This window comes from Saccopteryx bilineata, chromosome 4 (assembly GCF_036850765.1).
Source record: "Saccopteryx bilineata isolate mSacBil1 chromosome 4, mSacBil1_pri_phased_curated, whole genome shotgun sequence".
In the NCBI taxonomy this organism is placed as follows: Eukaryota; Metazoa; Chordata; class Mammalia; order Chiroptera; family Emballonuridae; genus Saccopteryx; species Saccopteryx bilineata.
In genome coordinates, this window is record NC_089493.1 from 158,583,623 (window position 1) to 158,603,321 (window position 19,699).

The following is a 19,699-nucleotide window of genomic DNA, read 5'->3' on the forward strand; positions in this document are numbered from 1 at the left end:
TAGAGAAATGCAAATCAAAACAGCAATGAGATACCACCTCACACCTGTTCGATTAGCTATTATTAGCAAGACAGGTAATAGCAAATGTTGGAGAGGCTGTGGAGAAAAAGGAACCCTCATACACTGTTGATGGGAATGTAAAGTAGTACAACCATTATGGAAGAAAGTATGGTGGTTCCTCAAAAAACTGAAAATAGAACTACCTTATGACCCAGCAATTTCTCTACTGGGTATATACCCCAAAAACTCAGAAACATTGATACGTAAAGACACATGCAGCCCCATGTTTATTGCAGCATTGTTCACAGTGGCCAGGACATGGAAACAACAAAAAAGCCCGTCAATAGATGACTGGATAAAGAAGATGTGGCACATATACACTATGGAATACTACTCAGCCATAAGAAATGATGACATCGGAACATTTACAGCAAAATGGTGGGATCTAGATAACATGATACGAAGCGAATTAAGTAAATCAGAAAAAACCAGGAACTGCATTATTCCATACGTAGGTGGGACATAAAAGTGAAACTAAGAGACATTGATAAGAGTGTGGTGGTTACGGGGGGGAGGGGGGAATGGGAAAGGGGGAGGGGGAGGGGCACAAAGAAAACAAGATAGAAGGTGACAGAGGACAATCTGACTTTGGGTGACGAGTATGCATCATAATTGAACGACAAGATACCCTGGTCTTGTTATCTTTGAATATATATATCCTGATTTATTGATGTCACCCCATTAAAAAAATAAAATTTAAAAATATATATATATATATGAGGCAAAAATTATGAGATTTAAAGGGATAGACAGTTCTACAATAATAGTTTGAGATTTCAGTGCCCCACCCTCAATACTGATACAACAACCAGACAGAAGGTAAGTAGGAAATAGAGGATTTGAACCACACAATCAGCCAACTAGATCTAACAGACTTACAGGACACTACCCAACAACAAGAGCATACTCTTTCTTCTCAAGTGCACAGGGGACATTCTTTAGGACAGACCAATTTGTTTTGAGCCATAAGTCAAGTATCAGTAAATTTAAAAACATAGATGTCATACAACCACAGCAGATGAAGTTATAAACTAGAAAATTCACCAAGTTGTGGAAACTAAACAATGCTCTCCAGACAACCCATGGCTCATGGCTGAAAGAAGAAATCACAAGGGAAATTAGAAAATCCTTAGAGACAAATGAAAATGAAAACACACGTACTAAAACTATGGAATATGATTGATGATATCAGAGTAATGGCGGCACCAGAGATACCCTTGATCACTCCCCTTGAAATTTCAACAAATGGAACAGCTATAACACAGCAAGAGAATCCCAGCTGGGCTTGCAGGTTTGCCTGAAAGATCTGCACATGGAATTGATGAAAGATGGGAAGGGTTGCAGAAGACAAGACACATTCCCGGTGGGTTCCAGAGAAGGGAGAAATCCAGACAGTCTGGATTAGGTCCACCAGGGCTCCAGAGAGGGGAGAAACCCAAAGTGACTGAGTCTCCTTCTGCCAGGAGAAGCAGTGAGATTGAGGGGTAGAGAGGGAGATACTAAACCAAAGCAGCAGCAGAATGAGAGATCACAGCCAATGTCCCCACAGTCTACCAGCAGCCCACGCTTGGTCAGAGACAGAGAAAAACAGTGTGGCGCATGCCAGCTTCCATCCCACTTCCTTAACCCACAGGTACAGAGAATGGCAACATACCCCACAGCTAGTTCTTCAGAGCCAGTCTTTCCCGTGAAGAAAAGAGGTGTCTGTGTCTGGTTCCCTGGTCTGTTGAGACATGAGGAGGAGTGCCTGGAGGCCTGAAATAACTATTACTAAAGCCATAGGGCTCCACCCATACAACTGCAGCCCCACCTCCACAAGAACATCTCAGCGGAGGTCAGCCGAGGAATTTCACAGAATTAAAACTTGTAATACAGTGCCACCTACTGGAAGAAAATAGGAAAACCTCTCAAAACTGAAATCTCTTCTTTTTTCTTTTGAATTTCATTTTCTTTAATTTTTTATTTTATTTCTGTGGAGTTCTTTCTTTTTTAGCTTTGGCTCTCTTTTTGGTGGCTTTACTTTTTTACCTTTTTTTTTTTTTTACAGAGTCAGAGAGTGAGATAGATAGGGACAAACAGACAGGAACGGAGAGAAATGAGAAGCATCAATCATCAGTTTTTTGTTGCGACACATTAGTTGTTCATTGATTGCTTTTTCATATGTGCCTTGACTGTGGGCCTTCAGCAGACCCAGCAACCCCTTGCTCGAGCCAGCGACCTTGGGTCCAAGCTGGTGAGCTTTTGCTCAAACCAGATGAGCCTGCACTCAGGCTGACGACTTCGGGGTCTCAAACCTGGGTCTTCCACATCCCAGTGTGACACTCCATCCACTGTGCCACTGCCTGATCAGACCTTTTCATTATTTTTAAAGTTTTCTGTTTGTATTGTATTTTTATTATTATTTTTAGTAGATTTTTGTTAGATTTCTTAACAATACCACTCTGAAATGCCATCAAGGAGAAAGAAAATGAATACCATGGCTCCACAAGAAAGAGACATAGCCAATAAAGAAAATGAAAAACCCTTAGAAAGCAATCTCAATCACATGAAAAGCTTGGAGTTAAATGGTAGAAAATTCAAAATTGAAGTTCTGAAAATACTCAATGAGATGTGAGAAAACACTGGTAGGCAATTTAATGAACTTAAAACACAATAAATAAGATGAGCAATTCCCCAAGGAGATTGAAACTTTAAAAACAGAGGTGAAGCCTGACCAGGTGGTGAGCCGTGGATAAAGCATCGGACTAAGATGCGGAGGATCCAGGTTCAAGACCCTGAGGTTGCCAGCTTGAGCGTGGGCTCATCTGATTTGAGCAAAAGCTCACCAACTTTGACCCAAGGTCGCTGGCTCGAGCAAGGGGTTACTCAGTCAGCTGAAGGCCCACAGTCAAGGCACATATGAGAAAGCAATCATAAGGTGTCACAACGTGCAACAAAAAACTAATGATTGATGCTTCTCATTTCTTTGTTCCTGTTTGTCCCTGTCTATCCCTCTCTCTCTGTCTCTGTAAAACAAAAACAAAAACAAAAAAACAAGTGAAAAACTCAATACATGAATTGAAAAATGAGCTAACAAGTTTAGAAAATACAATAAGCCAGATAGAGCAATCAATGACATCAAAGACAGGCAACTAGAGATGCTACAGAAAGAAGAAGAGAGAGACTTACAAATTTACAAAAAGAATAGAGCTTGACAAGAATTGTCTGACTCCATCAGAAAGAGCAATATAAGAATAATGAGTAGATCAGAAGAAGAAAAGGAGAAGAAGGGAATGGAGAACCTATTCAAACAAATAATTGATGATAACTTCTCAAGCCTATGGAAAGAGTTAGATTCTTGATTCCAAGAAGCAAAGAGAATGCCGAGTTACCACATATGTAGACCTGTTCCAAGGTGCATCATAATAAAATTGACAAAAATCAGTGACAAAGAATCATCAAGGCAGCTAGGGAAAAGAAGAATATAAAATATAAAGGAAGTCCCATCAGGTTATCATCATACTTCTCAGCAGAAACTCTGTAAGCCAGAAGAGAGTGGACCTAAGCATTCAAAGTACTAAAAAGAGGGATTACCAGCCAAGAACACTATATGCATCAAAATTATCCTTCAAATATGAAGGAGGAATAAAAGCTTTTGCAGACATAGAGAAGCTGAGGGAATTTATCACCAGAAAACTGCTATTGCAGGAAATACTCAAGGGGAGGTTCTACCAGTTACAAAGAACAAAACAACAAAACTACAAGCTAATCTTCAAGAAGGTTACAGTAAAAGCAAGGATAATCTGAGATATTGATAACATAAAAGGGGAGAGGATAAAGATCTAAAATAATAGCAAAGGAGGATGGAGTTCAGAAGCATTCATAAGACAAAGAACTCTTGTATATATGTAAATATTTATCTTAATAACCTTAGAGTAACCACCCATGAAAAAACCATACTGAAACACATACTTTAAAAGATAAAGCAGGGGAAAGAAGCATGGAATACTACCAAACAAAAACAACTGACAGAAACACAAAAGAGAAGGAAAAAGGAGACTCAGAGCTACCAGAAAACAAAATATAAAATAGCTATAGGAAATCCTCAAGTGTCAATAATTACCCTAAATGTAAATGGAATGAACTCACCAATAAAGAGGTAGAGTAGCAGACTGGATCAAAAACCAAAATCCAACTGTATTCTGCCTTCAAAAAACACATCTAAGCTCTAAAGACAAAAATAGATTCAAAGTGAAAGGTTGGAAAGTGATTCTCCAAGCAAATAATATCCAAAGAAAAGCAGGCATAGCCATACTTATATCTGACAATACTGACTTTAAGACAACAATGGTAACAAGAGACAAAGATGGATATTTCACAATGATGAAGATACTATATCAGGAAGACATAACATTTCTTAATATATATGTACCAAATCAGGGAGCACCAAAATATATAAGACATTTACTAACTGATTTAAAAATAGAAACAGACAAAAACACAATCACACTTGGTGATCTCAACACAATTGACAGATTTAGATAGATCATCCAAACAAAATCAATAAAGAAATATTGACCTTAAATGACACACTAAACCAAATGGACATAATAGACATTTACAGGACATTTCATCCCAGAACATCAGATTATACATTCTTTTCCAGTGTGCATGGAACATTTTCAAGGATAGACCATATGTTGGGCCACAAAACTAACTTCACAAATTCAAAAAGATTGGAATTATACTAAGCATATTTTTTTACCATAAGACTTTGATGTTAAAATTCAACCACAAAAAGGAAGTAAAGAAACCCACAAGTATGTGGAAACTAAACAACATGCCTCTAAAAAGTGACTGTGTCAAAGAAGAAATGAAAGCAGAGATAAAAAGATATATACAAACAAATGAGATTTCTCAGATGCAGCAAAAGCAGTAATAAGAGGGAAGTTTATATCATTACAGGCTTATATCAAGAAACAAGAGAGATCCCAAGTAAACAACCTAAAATCACATCTTTTTATATATATATATGACTAGAGGACCCACATGAGCCCCAATCAGGATTCATACAGCAACTCCCATCTGGGGCTGATGCTCTGCCCATCTGGGGCCATGCTCACAACCACGCTATTTTTAGTTCCTGAAGTGGAGGCTCTATGGAGCCATCCTCAGCATCCAGGGCCAATGCTCTTGAATCAATCAAGCCATGGCTGCAGGAAAGAAAGAGAGCGAGAGAGAAAAGGGGATGGGGGGAAGAGCAGATGGTCACTTCTGTGTGCCCTGACTGGGAATTGAACCTGGGTCTTCCACACACTGGGTTGATGCTCTACCACTGAGCCAACTGGCCAGGGCCACATCACATCTTACAGAACTAGAGAAAGAAGAACAAAGGCAACCCAAAATCAGCAAAAGAAAAGAAATAGTAAAAATTAGAGAAGAACTAAATGAAATAGAGACCAAGAACAACCAAAAAAAAAAAAAAAAACAATAGAAGAAAGTAATGCAACAGAAAGTTGGTTCTTTTTTTTTTTTTTTTTTCCTGAAGTTGGAAATAGGGAGGCAGTCAGACTCCCGCATGCGCCCGACCAAGACCCACCGGGCATGCCCACCAGGAGGCGATGCTCTGCCCATCTGGGGCATTGCTCTGTTGCAACCAGAGCCATTCTAGCGCCTGAGGCAGAGGCCATGGAGCCATCCTCAGCGCCCGGGCCAACTTTTGCTCCAATGGAGCCTCGGCTGCGGGAGGGGAAGAGAGAGACAGAGAGGAAGGAGAGGGGTAGAGGTGGAGAAGTAGATGGGTGCTTCCCCTGTGTGCCCTGGCCGGGAATCGAACCCAGGACTCCTGCACACCAGGCCGATGCTTTGAAAGGATCAATATAATTGACAAACCCCTGGCTAGACTGACTCACTAAGGAAAAAAGATAAAAGACTCATATCAACAAAATTTAAAATAAAAGAAATTACTACAGCCATCATAGATGTACAAAGGGTCATACTAGAACACTATGAAAGATTATATGCCACCATATAGAAGAAATGGATAAGTTCCTAGAACTATATGATCTTCCTAGACTGAGTTATAAAGAAGTAGAAAACCAGACACGTAAGTGGGGAGGAAATAGAAACAACTATCAAAAACCTCCCCAGCCTGACCAGGTGGTGGCACAGTGGATAGAGCATTGGAATGGGACATGAAGGACCCATGTTTGAGACCCCAAGGTCACCAGCTTGAGCGCAGGCTCATCAGCTTGAGCACAGGGTTGCTAGCTTGAGCATGGGATCATAGACATGACTTCATGGTCGCTGGCTTAAGACCAAAGGTTGCTGGTTTGACGCCCAAGGTCGCTGGCTTGAGCCCAGGGTCACTGGTTTGAGGCAGGGGTCACTCACTCTGCTGTAGCCCCCCAGTCAAGGCACAGAATAGAAAACAATCAATGAACAACTAAGGTGCAACAATGAAGAGTTGATGCTTCTCATCTCTCTCCCTTCCTGTCTCTCTGTCCCTATCTGAATCTCTCTGTCAAAAATTAAATAAATATATAAATATAAATGGTGCTGGGAAAAATTAAAAAGCCACATGCTAAAGAATGAAACTATGCTACACTTGTCCCCCTGCACAAAAATGAATTCAAAATGGATCAAAGAAAATCTGAAACAATAAATTTACATAGAAGAAAACACAGGTACTAAATTTATGGACCTTGATCATAAAGAACTTTCTGTGAATTTGACCCCAAAGGCAAGAGAAGTAAAGGCAACAATAAATGAGTGGGACTTTTTAAACTAAAAAGCTTCCGCACAGCAAAAGAAACTGACAACAAAACAAAGCAGCCACCCAAATGGGAGACAGTATTTACAAACAACAGCTCCGATAAGGCATTAATATCCAAAATATAAAAAGAACTCACAAAGCTCAGCTGTGAACAATCTAATTAAAAAATGAAGAGAGGACCTAAACAGACACTTCTCCCAAGAAAACAGAAATGGCCAACAGATACATGAAAAGACATTCATCTTTGCTAGCTATTAGAGAAATTCAAATCAAAACTACAATGAGATGCCTGACCAGGCAGTGGCGCAGTGGATAGAGCATCAGCCTGGGATGTTGAGGACCCAGGTTCAAAACCCCAAGGTCACCAGTTTGAGCACAGGCTCATCAGCTTAAGGGCAGGCTCACCAGCTTGAGGATGGGATTGATCCCATGGTCACTGGGTTAAGCCCAAAGGTCACTGGCTTAAGCCCAAAGGTCACTGGCTTAAAGCCCAGGGTCTCTGGCTTGAGCCCAAGGTTGCTGGCTTGAGCAAGGGGTTACTTGCTCTGCTGTAACCCCCCAGTCAAGGCACATAGGAGAAAGCAATCAATGAACAAGTAAGGTGCTGCAATGAAGAATTGATGCTTCTCATCTCTGTCCCTCTCATTTTCTCTCTCACTAGAAAAACAAAACAAAACCCTACAATAAGATACCACTTCACACCTGTTAGATTGGCCGTTATCAAAGAGACAGGTAATATCTCTTTGATAATTTAATTAATAAATCTCTTTGATTTATTAATTTTCTAAATAAAATAAAACTGTGATTCAGTGAAAGCAGTACTGAGAGTAATTGTAAAACTTACATTAAAAAAGAAGAAAGAGGCCTTGGCCAGTGTTGGAGAGACTGTGGAGAAATGGGCACTCTCATTCACTGCTGGTGGGAATGTAAACTGGTACAGCCATTATGGAAGGAAGTACAGCGGTTGCTCAAAAAATTAAGACTAGAATTACCATATGACCCAGCAATCCCTCTACTGGATATCTACCCAAAAAAACTGGAAAATATTGGTATGCAAAGATATATGCACCCCCTTGTTTATCGCAGCATTATTCACAGTGGCCAAGACATGAAAAACAACTAAAGTGTCCCTCAATAGAGGACTAGATAAATAAGATGTGGTATGCATATACAATGGAATACTATTTAGCCATAGGAAATGATGACATATTGCCATTTATGACAACATGAATGGACCTTGAAAACATTATAATAAGTGAAATAAGTAAGTCAGAAAAAGCTAAGAACTATATGATTTCACACATAGGTGGGATATAAAACTGAGACCCATGAACATAGATAAAAGTGAAATGGTGACCAAGGGGAGGAGTTGGGGGGAGGGGGGAGGGAGGAAGAAAGTAAAGAGGAACAAATACATGGTGACTGAAAATAATTTGATTTTGATTTTTTTTTGTATTTTTCTGAAATGAGAAGTGGGGAGGCAGAGAGGGAGACTCCTACATGCACCCAACCAGGATCTACCCAGCAAGCCCACTAGGGGGCGGTGCTCTGCCCATCTAGGGCATAGCTCCATTGCAACAGGAGCCACTCTAGCGCCTGAGGCAGAGGCCATGGAGCCATCCTCAGCACCCGGGCCAACTTTGCTCCAATGCCTTGGCTGCAGGAGGGGAAGAGAGAGATAGAGAGAAAGGAGAAGGAGAAGGGTAGAGAAGCAGATAGGTGCTTCTCTTGTGTGCCCTGGCTGGGGATTGAACCTGTGACTTCCACACACCAGGCCAACGCTCTACCACTGAGCCAACTGGCCAGGGTGATTTCACTTTGAGTGATGGGTACACAATACAATCAACAGTTCAAATTCTATAGAAATGCTTACCTGAAACCTATGTGCTCTTATTGATCAATGTTGCCCCATTAAATTTAATTTTCTAAATAAAATAAAACTGTGATTCAGTGAAAGCAGTACTGAGAGTAATTGTAAAACTTACATTAAAAAAGAAGAAAGAGGCCCTGGCCAGTTTGCTCAGTAGTAGAGCACTGGCCCAGCGTGTGGATATCCCAGGTTCGATTCCTGGTCAAAGCACACAGAAGTAACCAGCTGCTTCTCCACCCCTCCCCCTCTCCCTTCTCTCTCTCCATCTCTCTCTTCCCATCCTGCAGCCATGGCTTGGTTGAAGCAAGTTGGCCCCAGTTGCTGAGGATGGCTCCATGGCCTCGCCTCAGGAATAGCTCAGTTGCCGGGCAATGGAGCAAAGGCCGCAGATGGGCAGAACATCACCCCCTAGTGGGCTTGCTGGGTTGATTCTGGTTGAGGCACATGCAGGAGTCTGTCTCTCTGCCTCTCTGCTTCTCACTTTAAAATTTTTTTTAAATAAATAAAGAAAGAAGAAAAAAGTCAAATAAACAATCTAACTTTTAACTTAAAGACCTAGAAAAAAATAATAAACTTAAACCTAGCAGAAGGAGCTAATAAAAATTAGAGCAGAGATAAATAAAATAGAGACTAGAAAAGATCAACTAAAACTAAAATTTGTTCTTCAAAAGATTAATAAAATTAGCAAACCTTTTTAGCTAGATTGACAATAAAAAAAGAGAAGACTCAAATACTAAAATCAGAAATAAAAGTGGGAATATTACTTCCAATTCTACAAAAATAAAAAGGATTCTAAGAAAGTATATGAGAACAAATTGGATAACCTAGATGAAATGGGCAAATTCTTAGAAACACAAAACCTACCAAGAGTGAAGCACTTAGTTTGATGACTGATCTTTACCTTCACCTGAATGAATGACACTAAAACAGTAACAGTAACAGGGCCATGGGTGACATACACATCAATGATGCTTTGTTCAGTGCCCGATTGTAGTTTTATCCACTTGAATAATATTGTTTGTATCATGTCATATATGCAATTTTCTCTCCTGCTATTTTTGCTTCATTAAGCCATAACCACTTCTGTGTGGTCACTGAGTCTTCATAACCATCATTTCAATGACAACAGAGATTCTACTAAGGGGTGGGTATGATAGTGTCCTTGTCCATTCTTTTGGTGCTCTGAGATTGTGTTCACTGCTTATATATAGTTAACACCCAAGCAAACTGCTTTCCATAGCTTTTCCTCTTTAGGTTATTTTCTTGGCATAAATTTCCAAGGATTTGATTAAGGTAAAAGGACACTGTCCAAAATAAGACTCTTGGCACTACAAGCCAAATCTTGTATAATTCAAATGGACCATGACAATGTTCCCCCCCACCCCGCAGGATCAAACAGTATGAATATTTTATTAAGTCTTGTTAATTTAAGGGTATAAAGTGGAAGCCCACTGGAGTCACATCTGTACATGTCTATCTGTTCACATGTGGAGCCCCAGGCTCTGGCAAAGCAGAGAGGGAGAACTGGAAATGGTGGTTTAGAGGGACAGGCAGAGTAGCTGCCAGTTCCCTAGGAGCTTGTGTGACGAGCTCGGAGCTCAGACCCTGTCTGTGCTGGCCCCAGGCTCCCAGCCTTTCTGCACAGAACTGATGATTTCAAGGATTTTCAACGGAAATTGTGACAACTATTTTTCCATCATATTGGCTTTTTTTTTTTTTTTTTTTTTTTTAAATTTTTTTTATTATTTCATTTTAGAGAGGGGGGGGAGATATATATATATATAGAGAGAGAGAGAGAGAGAAGCATCAACTCCCATATGTGCCTTGACCAGGCAAGCCAGGGTTTTGAACTGGCAACCTCAGTGTTTCCAGGTTAATGCTTTATCCACTGCGCCACCACAGGTCAGGCTGGCTTTTTTTTTTTAATTGTGGTAAAATACACATAACATGAAATCTATAACCTTCACCATTTTTAAGTGCACAGTTCTGTAGCAGTAAGTACATTCACACTGCTGTACAACCAACCCCACCATCTCTGTCCAGAACTCTTTTCAATCTCTCAGGACTGCAACTGTGTCCCCATTAAACAGTAACTCCCCATTTCCCCATGCCCAACCCCTGGGAACCCTCATTCTACTGTCTATATCTATGAACTTGACTACTCTAAGTACCTCATATTAATAGAATCATACAGTATTTGTCTTTTGTGACTGGCTTATTTCACTCAGCATAATGTTCTCAAGACTCAACATGTTGTTGCATGTGTCAGAATCTCCTCCCTTTTTAAGACAATATTATTGCATTATGTGTAGAGACCACACTTTGTTTACCCATTCATTCACCTATCAATGGACACCTGATTTGCCTTATCATTGGATTTTAAAAATTATCCCCAGATATCAAAACAATGGAATACTTCTAGGTGGTTAAAAAATAAAAAAGAACAAGGACGCTCTGCCTTGCCATGAAAAGATCTCCAAAATGCAATGTTAGTGAAAGAAGCATAGATGTGTGTACAATATGCTACTTTTTTTCTGTAATAAATACCAAAAAGGGGGAATACATATTTATATTGCTCCTCCTTGTATAAAGAAGGCCAGGAAAAATAGAAACTAATAAAAGCAGTTACTTGCCTGACCAGGCGGTGGCGCAGTGGATAGAGCATCGGACTGAGATGTGGAGGACCCAGGTTTGAGACACCGAGGTTGCCAGCTTGAGTGCAAGCTCATCTGATTTGAGCAAGGCTCACCAGCTTGAGCCCAACGTCACTGGCTTGAGCAAGGGGTCACTTGCTCTGCTGTAGCCCCACAGTCAAGCCCCCCTGGCTGGGGGTCAAGGCACATATGAGAAATCAATTAATGAACAATTAAGGAACCGCAACAAAGAATTGATGTTTCTCATCTCTCTCCCTTCCTGTCTGTCTGTCCCTCTCTCTGACTCTTTCTATCTCTCCCACACACACATGAAAAAAAGTTAACTAAAAAAAAAAAAAAGGCAGTTATTTATGGGAAGGGTTGTCCGGAGCATGGGGGGGGGGCTCTATCTTCACCCACTGCTATAACCACAACATGTCATGCCAGCTCATCAGAGCCGTTTCACACTCTGGCACCTGCCTGGCAAGTCTCTGCCTCTGACCCTCAGTCCTCAGCACAGAACCCCCAGCTCACCACCTGGAACCCCTGCTGGGGGATGAGGAGACCAGCTGGAGCCAGGCAGTCCTGATGCAGAAGCCAGGACACCCCCACTGCCCTGTCCTGTCCAGCACACCTACAGGGAGAGGTGAGAGGACTGGCAGGGTGCCACCAGGCTCTGATCACACCCACCCTCTTAAGGGAATATCCAACTCAAGGGAGCCGTCACCCCCCTCCCCTTACTTGAGCCCACCCTACAGAGCACGTGCCTCAGTGGCCCAGTCTCTCGGCACACCGTGGTCTACTTGTTGTCTGCCTTCTACCGCCAGCTCTCTGAGAGATCCTGCCTGGTGTTCAGTGCCTAGAATAGTGCCAGCAGGCACTCCACACCTGCACACACGTGCATGAATGCCCCTTAGCAAGAGCACAGAGAGCCAGGGGCAGCAGCAGAAGGACAAGCCCGTCCATTGAGACCCGGGCCTGGGCCCAACTGGAGACATGATGGCTAGTTGGAGGTCAGAGGGGCACACTGGCAGTCTGTCCACTCTCTGGGCATCCCTGTGGATCACAGTGGTTCTGGTTCAACCACACCCCTGGCCTCCATTGTGAGCTTGTTCCTCCAGGCCAGAGCTGGGTCTTCGCCCTCCCCCTCCCCCATGTGCTCAGCATCTCACATTCAGCCCCCAATTCCAGGCCAGACCCAGAGGTGCTCTTGAAGTGGTGGCATCCTGGCCTTCACACATATCTGACAGACAACCTGTCCTGCAGAGAAGTTTCCAGCATCACTTCCACCCCAGCTACTGGCCTATCTGAGAAAAAAGGACTGGGCTCTCTAGCAGGCCCTGTGCTACAGGAAGAAGATGCCGGGTATCTGGCAAGAGAGAGCAGAACTTGCTGGCCTTGGGTGTGTGTTCCATCTGGTGGAATTAGGCTCGGGCATGGGCCGTGGGCATGGGGCAGGGCTGTGCCCTCTTCAGAGCTGACCATCACCTCTGGGTGCCCACATGCTCCGTGGCTTTCCCACTGAGATCAACAGGAGATGGTTTTGTGAAATTTTCATCGGCTGAAAATTGAGTACCTACGGATTGGCTAAGGAGGTGAAAATAAAGCAGTGCTTGTCCCCAGGGCCAGCACTGTCTGAGCTGCTGTCCTTCCTGGTTCCCACACCCTCCCCAGGTTGTGACCCATCCTCACACCCTCAGAAAGGCCCTCTGTGGGCTCCTCTGATCCCCAGCGTCAGCTCTGACTCTCGGCAGCCACCATTCCCTCTCAGAGCCAGGTCACCCAGAGGGTGGGGAAAGACTATAATGGATCTGGGACAGGGTCTGCCACGGGGTACCAGGGCAAGCTGAGCTGGGTGATGGGGAGACTGATCTCTCGAAGGTCCCTGTGGTGATCCTGCAGGACTCCAAGGTTAATAATGTGGGGGATGGCCCTGGCTGGGGGTCAGTGGATAGAGTGTTGGCCCAGTGTATGACATCCGGGTTTGATTCCCAGTCAGGGCACACAGGAGAAGCGACCATCTGCTTCTTTCCCCTTCCTCTCCCCCTTCTCTCCCTTTTCCCTTCCTGCAGCCAGTGGAATGGTTCAAGCATGGCCCCAGGTGCTGAGCAACTGGTTGATTTGAGCATCAGCCACAGACAGGTGTTGCCAGTGGATCCCAGTAGGGGCACATGCAGTAATCTGTCTATCTCCCCTCCTCTCACTTAAAAAAAAGAATGTAGGGAAAACTTAAATGTCCAGGGTTGGCAATGGTTAGTTAAAGGCAAGGCCAGGATCTGTGGCTTCTAAGACCTTGGCAGGCATCATTCAGGAAGACTGTCCTACCAGGATTCATGATAGAGCCTGGGAGAGGAAGCATGTGTCTACTGCACATGCGTAAAGGGTACCTACTGCAGGCATGCCCTAGACTCGGTGCCAGGTCAGAGGATTTGCCCTGACCCCTGCCTGGAGGAGATTTGGTGGGAAGTTGTCATATGACAGTTACAGGTGGCCTTTCTCTGCACCAGGCACCAACAATGCCCCTAGCACTCAACTGTGACAAGGTCAGGCTCAGTTGAGTGGGAAGGGGGTGGGGGTGGGGGTCAGGTCACTACAGGGAAGCAAGGAGGAGACATTTCAGCCCTGTCCAGAGGAATGGAAGAGTGAAATGGTGGGATGGCCTTTCTGCAGGAGAGAATAGCTGGATATGTCATTGGGGCCTAATCACAAAGAGCTTGGAGTGCCAGGCTTCGGAGGGCTGCCATTTGGCTGCACTGGAGAGAGGTCCAGCTTAAAGAGGCTCACACAATGGAGAAATCCACAAAGCACTTTCAGGCATAGCAGGACCTAGGGCCTCACATACTGGCCTTGAAAATGTGCCCACTTTCCTGGCCCCTTGTGGGAACAGGATAGACCCAAAGGTTACATTCTACCAGCTCAGGGACTGTGGTCAAAAGCACTTTCAAGTGGGACAGAAGATCTGAGGTTGCATCTGAGGCCCCAGTTCGAATCAACCTCATCTCTGATCTAGTCTTTGTGGCCAGAAGTGGAGGACATGCTGGTTGTCGGGACCTTGCACCACACTCACCCTTCACTGGGAGCGGTGGTGGACCCTTGAAAGAGCAGTCCCTAAATGGCTTGGGTAAAAGTGGGGAAAGCTGGTTCCTGAGGAATGCTGTACTATGGCCTGGAGGTCCCTGGCAGCCCTCCCAAGAAGTGATAACGTCACCCAGGTAGGCACAGTTGTGCCTGTGGGAAGCATGGCCTGTCCAGCCAGGGGTCCAGGATGCCAGCAAGCCCCAGCTTAGGTGTGCCCCAATTGCTTTTTGCCATTACAGGCAAACATGCCCAAGACACTGAGTGCTTCCAACATGGTCACCCCAGGCAGCCCCGGCCCACCCCCCACCGAATCTATGGATAGTAAGCAGGTCGAGAAGCCCGTCCTGGATGGGGCTCCATCCTCAGCCTCCTTGGACACCCTAATCCAACACCTGGTGCCCACAGCCGACTACTATCCTGAGGTAGGTGGCCCACCCAGTAGGGGGACCACAATGTGCTCTCCTCCACCAGGCATGGAGCAGACAACAGGGCTGAGACGGATCTTGGGCCTGGGGGGCGGGGTGGGTTGGGAAGCACATCCCCTCCACACCCTGGTGGACACGTGCTGCCTTTCCCCTACGTCCCCCAGAAAGCCTATATCTTCACCTTCCTGCTGAGCTCCCGCCTCTTCATCGAGCCCCAGGAGCTCCTGGCCCAGGTCTGCCACCTGTGCATCGAGCAGCAGCAGTTGGACAAGCCAGTGCTGGACAAGGTGAGCAGCAGGGCTAGCAGGGGCCTCTGAGCGTGCTGCGCTGCTGCGACATGCCCTCGTGCATTAGCCCTTGGAGAAGCAGTGATTGTCCCACTCCTGCATAGGAGCTCACAGGAAGTTTCTGATTTGTCTGAGGCCCAGAGCCAGAAGGGACAGACCTGGATCTCTAACCAAGGGGCTATTTTCCAGTACCCTGTGGGCGCCCTGAGCTCACACCAAGCCCAGACCCAGGCCTCCAAAACCCCATTAGTGGGACCCATGCTATCTGGGATGGCCCTGCAGCATCTTCTGGGCTTCCTGCCTCCAGCACACTCCATTCCACCCTTCCCTCCTCTGTGGCCCAGCCTTCCTGTGGGGCCTCTGTTCCTGGCCAGATCATTTGGGCTGTGACTATTTATTTATACATGTGTCAGAGGGGCTCTTCTGTTGCAGTGATGGAAACCCAACTGCAACTGGCCAGAGGCAAAGGGACTTGACCTGCTCGTGTAACTGCAAAGTCTCAAATACTGCTGGTTCCAGGGGTTCAAATGACCTCCTTAAGACAACTTCTTTCTTCCTCCTACCCTCTGCTTCGTTTCCCCTGGGCCAATTTCATTCTTGCTCAGGCAGGTCTGGCTGCATGACGACAAGCAGCTTCTGCCACTCCAGGCTCACCATCTACCCTTGTCAACCCAGTGGAAAGAGCGAGGAAGGTTTCACTAGGGTCCAAAAAAAGAAAAGTCCTGATCTCGTTGGCTTAGGCCACATGAATGTCTATGAGCCAATCACTGGGCATGGTGGGCATGTGCCATGCTCCAATTGAACACAGATTTGAGCCACTCCTGAGCCCTGCCCAGAACCCCCACCCACTGGGATCGTAGGACTGGGAGACTCCAGGGACAGCTGAAATGTGTCACCACTGAGGGGGGAATGGAATGCCAGACAAACATGGGAGATGGCTCCACCCCAAATGTGTGTGTCCCCCTCCATTCCCCTGTAGCCAACCCCTACCTCCGTGTCACCTGGCACAGGAAAAGCACTGTCACAGCCCCCCCGAAAGGCCAGAGAGTGGCTAAGGCGGTGGATGTGGTCCCAGCACCCCTCACCGGGCGCGGGTGCCCTTCCCCTTGCCTTGCAGGCGCAGGTCCGGAAGTTTGGCCCCAAACTGCTCCAGTTGTTGGCGGAGTGGACGGAGACCTTCCCACGGGACTTCCAGGAGGAGTCGACCATCAGGCACATGAAGGACGTGGTGGGTCGCATCGCCTCCTGTGATGAGGTGGGCAGCCTGGGAGCCCTTCACCCTGCCTGCATCCTCACACTGGGACCTGAACCTGTTCCCACGCCGTCCCCAGGACCCTGTCACCCACCTGCTCACTATGGCCCCTGAATTTCAGCCCCGCTCTGCTCCTCAGGCCCTGCAGAGAAACCTAGCCTCCTACTCCAAAACTGGTCTTTAACCTCTCACTTGCCTGGTTCTCATCATTGTCATTAGATGGCAAGGAAGGAAAGGCCCACTCACAGACTCTGTGGGTGCATCATCAGGCTGTTGGTCTGTGACCTGTTAGGTCCGCTTGGCAGGGGGCCTTGTGAGTCAGAAGCCCACCCTCCTGCCCCTGCAGCACACCAGGACTGGCTGGCAGTCAGTGCTCCTGTTACAGGGAAGGTGACTGAGACCTTCATTCTTATATTCTTGAGAGAAAGAATTCAATCAAGAGACAGTGCAGCAAGTAAAGGAAGAATTTACTGGCTGTACAGGAAGAAAGTCAGAGAAAAGGGGGCCTTGGAGACAGGTTCAGCAGGTTAACCCAGGAAGAGCTGCCGCCGCCCACTGCTGCCCTGATTGCACGTCTCACTGGGTTCCTTAGAATTTAGGAGGGAGAGAGGACAAGGAATACGAGCCTGGGGGAAGACGAAAGGGATGAGGGGGAGGGAAAGGCTCAGGTGTGCTCCCAGAAAGGAGAATGAGCTGGGACCTCCGTCCTAGTGGTTTTATGGGTGTGGGTTTTAGGGGCCAAGGGGAGGATTTCAATAGAATATTCATCAGCTTTCTAGGTGTGTTCTTTTAGGATCATGCCCTTCATTGCTTGGTTGGTGCCAAGGGGGTTATTAGTCAATACAGCTCCTCCTGAGGTCTGTTTTGCTGCTCTTCTGGGCCTGGAGCTGAAACACAACTGAGGCCTAGATATTATCTCTAGGGCTTAATATACTGCTTACAAAAATTAGGGCATATTTCAAAATGAATATGAAGTGATTAAAAAAAGAAGCATTTGATTTTTTTTTTATTAAACATCAGAAAAGCAAACAACGAGTCAAAGAAAGTTGTTTGGTTATGCAAATGAGATGCAAAACCAACTTTTATTTTATTAGTGAAAGTGCACTATACAGAAGGCTGAAAGTACTGGAGTGTGTACACATTCCCTGATCCCCTGATTTCTGTGAGCAGTGTACTTAAGGGCTAGTCTCCAGCTTTCTTGTTTCTAAGGGGGGCTAAAACCACATGACCAGTGGTATGCCAGGGAAGGAAAAGTCAGGGGAGGACCTGAATTCCATGACTAGCAATATGAAACCAGGGGGTCTAAACCACGTAACCAGCTAAGAGAGGAACAGTCACCCTGGAGGGGTGGGGGGCGAGGTCCTTGTTTTCCCAGTTTTGCCCATTGCTAGGCACCCAGGGCTTTTCGCCGGGTGGCCTCCCGTGCCTGGCCTATAGAGCTTGCTCTGTTCGTGTCTGTCTAACTACTGCCTCCCACACTCCTGGACAAGGACCTGCCAGCCAGGGAGGAAAGGGGCTCTGCAGGATGAACCATACTAACAACAGTGGTGAGAATAACAGGCTGTCTGGGCAGATTCTTCTGGGGTCCTCTGAGCCTCTGCAGGTACATTGTAAATCCTGTAGGGTGGGGACAGAGGAGGAGAGAAGGCCCCCCTGTGGCTCACACCACACCCCAGAGTAAACTCGGCCCTTGCACTCCAGGGTCTTGGGAGACAGCTGTGTACTGGGTATCAGGTGCCTCTGCACCTCATGCCCTGCCCAGCTCTCCCAGCTGTGTTACTCCGGGAAGACACTTAAAGATCTCTAAGCCTCACTTTTCTTATAGGTGACAAGAGGTCAAAAATCCTTCAGGATTATGATGAAAAGAGAGAGAAGGGGAAGGGTCTCCTGGCACATTTAGAAGGGACAGGTTTATCAGCATCTGAAGAACTGCTCTGTGGCCAGCACTGACGTTGCTTTATCTGGAAGGAGAGAACATTAGGGCTAGTACACACCGGTTGCCCTGGGAAGAGACTAACCATAGCAAGCTGGTAGCTGGTGATATGCCCCAAAGTGAGCTAGACAAGGCAGAGGCAACTGCATGTGAAGCAAAGGAAAACTGCTAAGGCAGGCTGGGCAATGGGAGCCCTAAAGCCCAAGGCTCAGAGAGGGAAGCCCTGCCCTGGGGTCACTTCACATAGCAGACAAGTTATTTAGCTGTTGTTCTAAGCACTTTGTGAGATGAGGGTCACCCTCTGGTCCATCTGGGAGTCTTTATGCTTGGTTAGAATGCAGCAGGGAACAGGGGCTGGGAATACTTGATGGTTGGATTAGTCAGGAGGGGTAGAAGCAGGGAGAGGAGATGCTGGCTAGCTGGCAGGAGAAATAGATGGCTACTTTTCCTGACCAATGGTGACACAGTGGATAGAATGTCAACCTGGGGCGCTGAGGTCCCAGGATTGAAACCCTAAGGTCACCAACTTGAGCACAGGTTCATCCACTTTGAGCACAGGTTCACCAGCTTGAGCACGGGTTGCTGGCTTGAACATGGGATCATCAACATGATCCTATGGTCGCTAGCTTGAGCCCAAAGGTTGCTGGCTTGAAGTCCAAGGTCGCTGGCTTAAGCCAGGGGTCACTGGCTTTGCTTGAGCCCCTCCCCCCACCCCAGTCAAGACACATATGAGAAGCAAACAATGAATAACTCAAGTGCCAGAACTAAGAGTTGATGCTCTCATCTCTCTCCCTTCCTTCTCCCACTCCCTCTCTCTCTCTCTAAAAAAAAAAAAAAGGCTACTTTGATGGATGGGTGGAGGAAGACAGATGTTTAAATAGACAGATGGGTGGGGAGATTGATGTATAGGTGGGTGGGTGGGGATGGATAAATAGATGGATGGGAGGGTGTGTGGATGGGTAGATGGGTATGTGGGGGTTGGGGTGGGGGACATGAGTGAATGGGTATTTGTGGGGGGAAGTAGGTGGAAGGGTGAGTAGGTAGATGTTAGAGAGGAGGGAGGAAAGATAGACAAGTGAGTTGATGGACCTATGGGCAGGTAACTATGAAAAGGGCAGTGGACAATAGCAGATGGGTGGGAAAGAGATGGTGCAGGGATGATGGGTGGGTGGGTGGGTGGATGGATGGATGGATGGATGGATGGATGGATGGAGTAGAAGGTATATAAGGGGATGAGAGGTATATCACTCTCTTGCTTCTTCTCCCTCCCCCCAGGAGGCCTTTAGCAGTGGTGAGGTCTAAGCTATCGGGCCCACCCCTGCCACTGGTGCAGCCATTTCATGGCAGGCCCTGTGTTCTGGCTACAGTGATGACGGATGGGTGTCAGTCCCGGGCTCGTTTCCTTAA

At 46.1% G+C, this 19,699-nt stretch overlaps 1 protein-coding gene across 2 annotated transcripts in view; it reads left to right on the plus strand.

Moving 5' to 3' along the window:
* The window catches only part of RASGEF1C (RasGEF domain family member 1C), a 135,634-nt gene that overhangs the window by 69,348 nt on the left and 46,587 nt on the right, over positions 1–19,699 (plus strand). Inside the window, exons 2-4 of one of the 2 annotated variants that reach the window (XM_066272456.1) lie at positions 14,635–14,817; positions 14,985–15,107; positions 16,225–16,362. In XM_066272456.1, the coding sequence (XP_066128553.1) occupies positions 14,641–14,817; positions 14,985–15,107; positions 16,225–16,362 (438 nt within the window). In that variant the 5' untranslated portion in view covers positions 14,635–14,640. The remainder of the gene's footprint in view (positions 1–14,634; positions 14,818–14,984; positions 15,108–16,224; positions 16,363–19,699) is intronic. The other variant, XM_066272455.1, reaches the window with a different exon arrangement.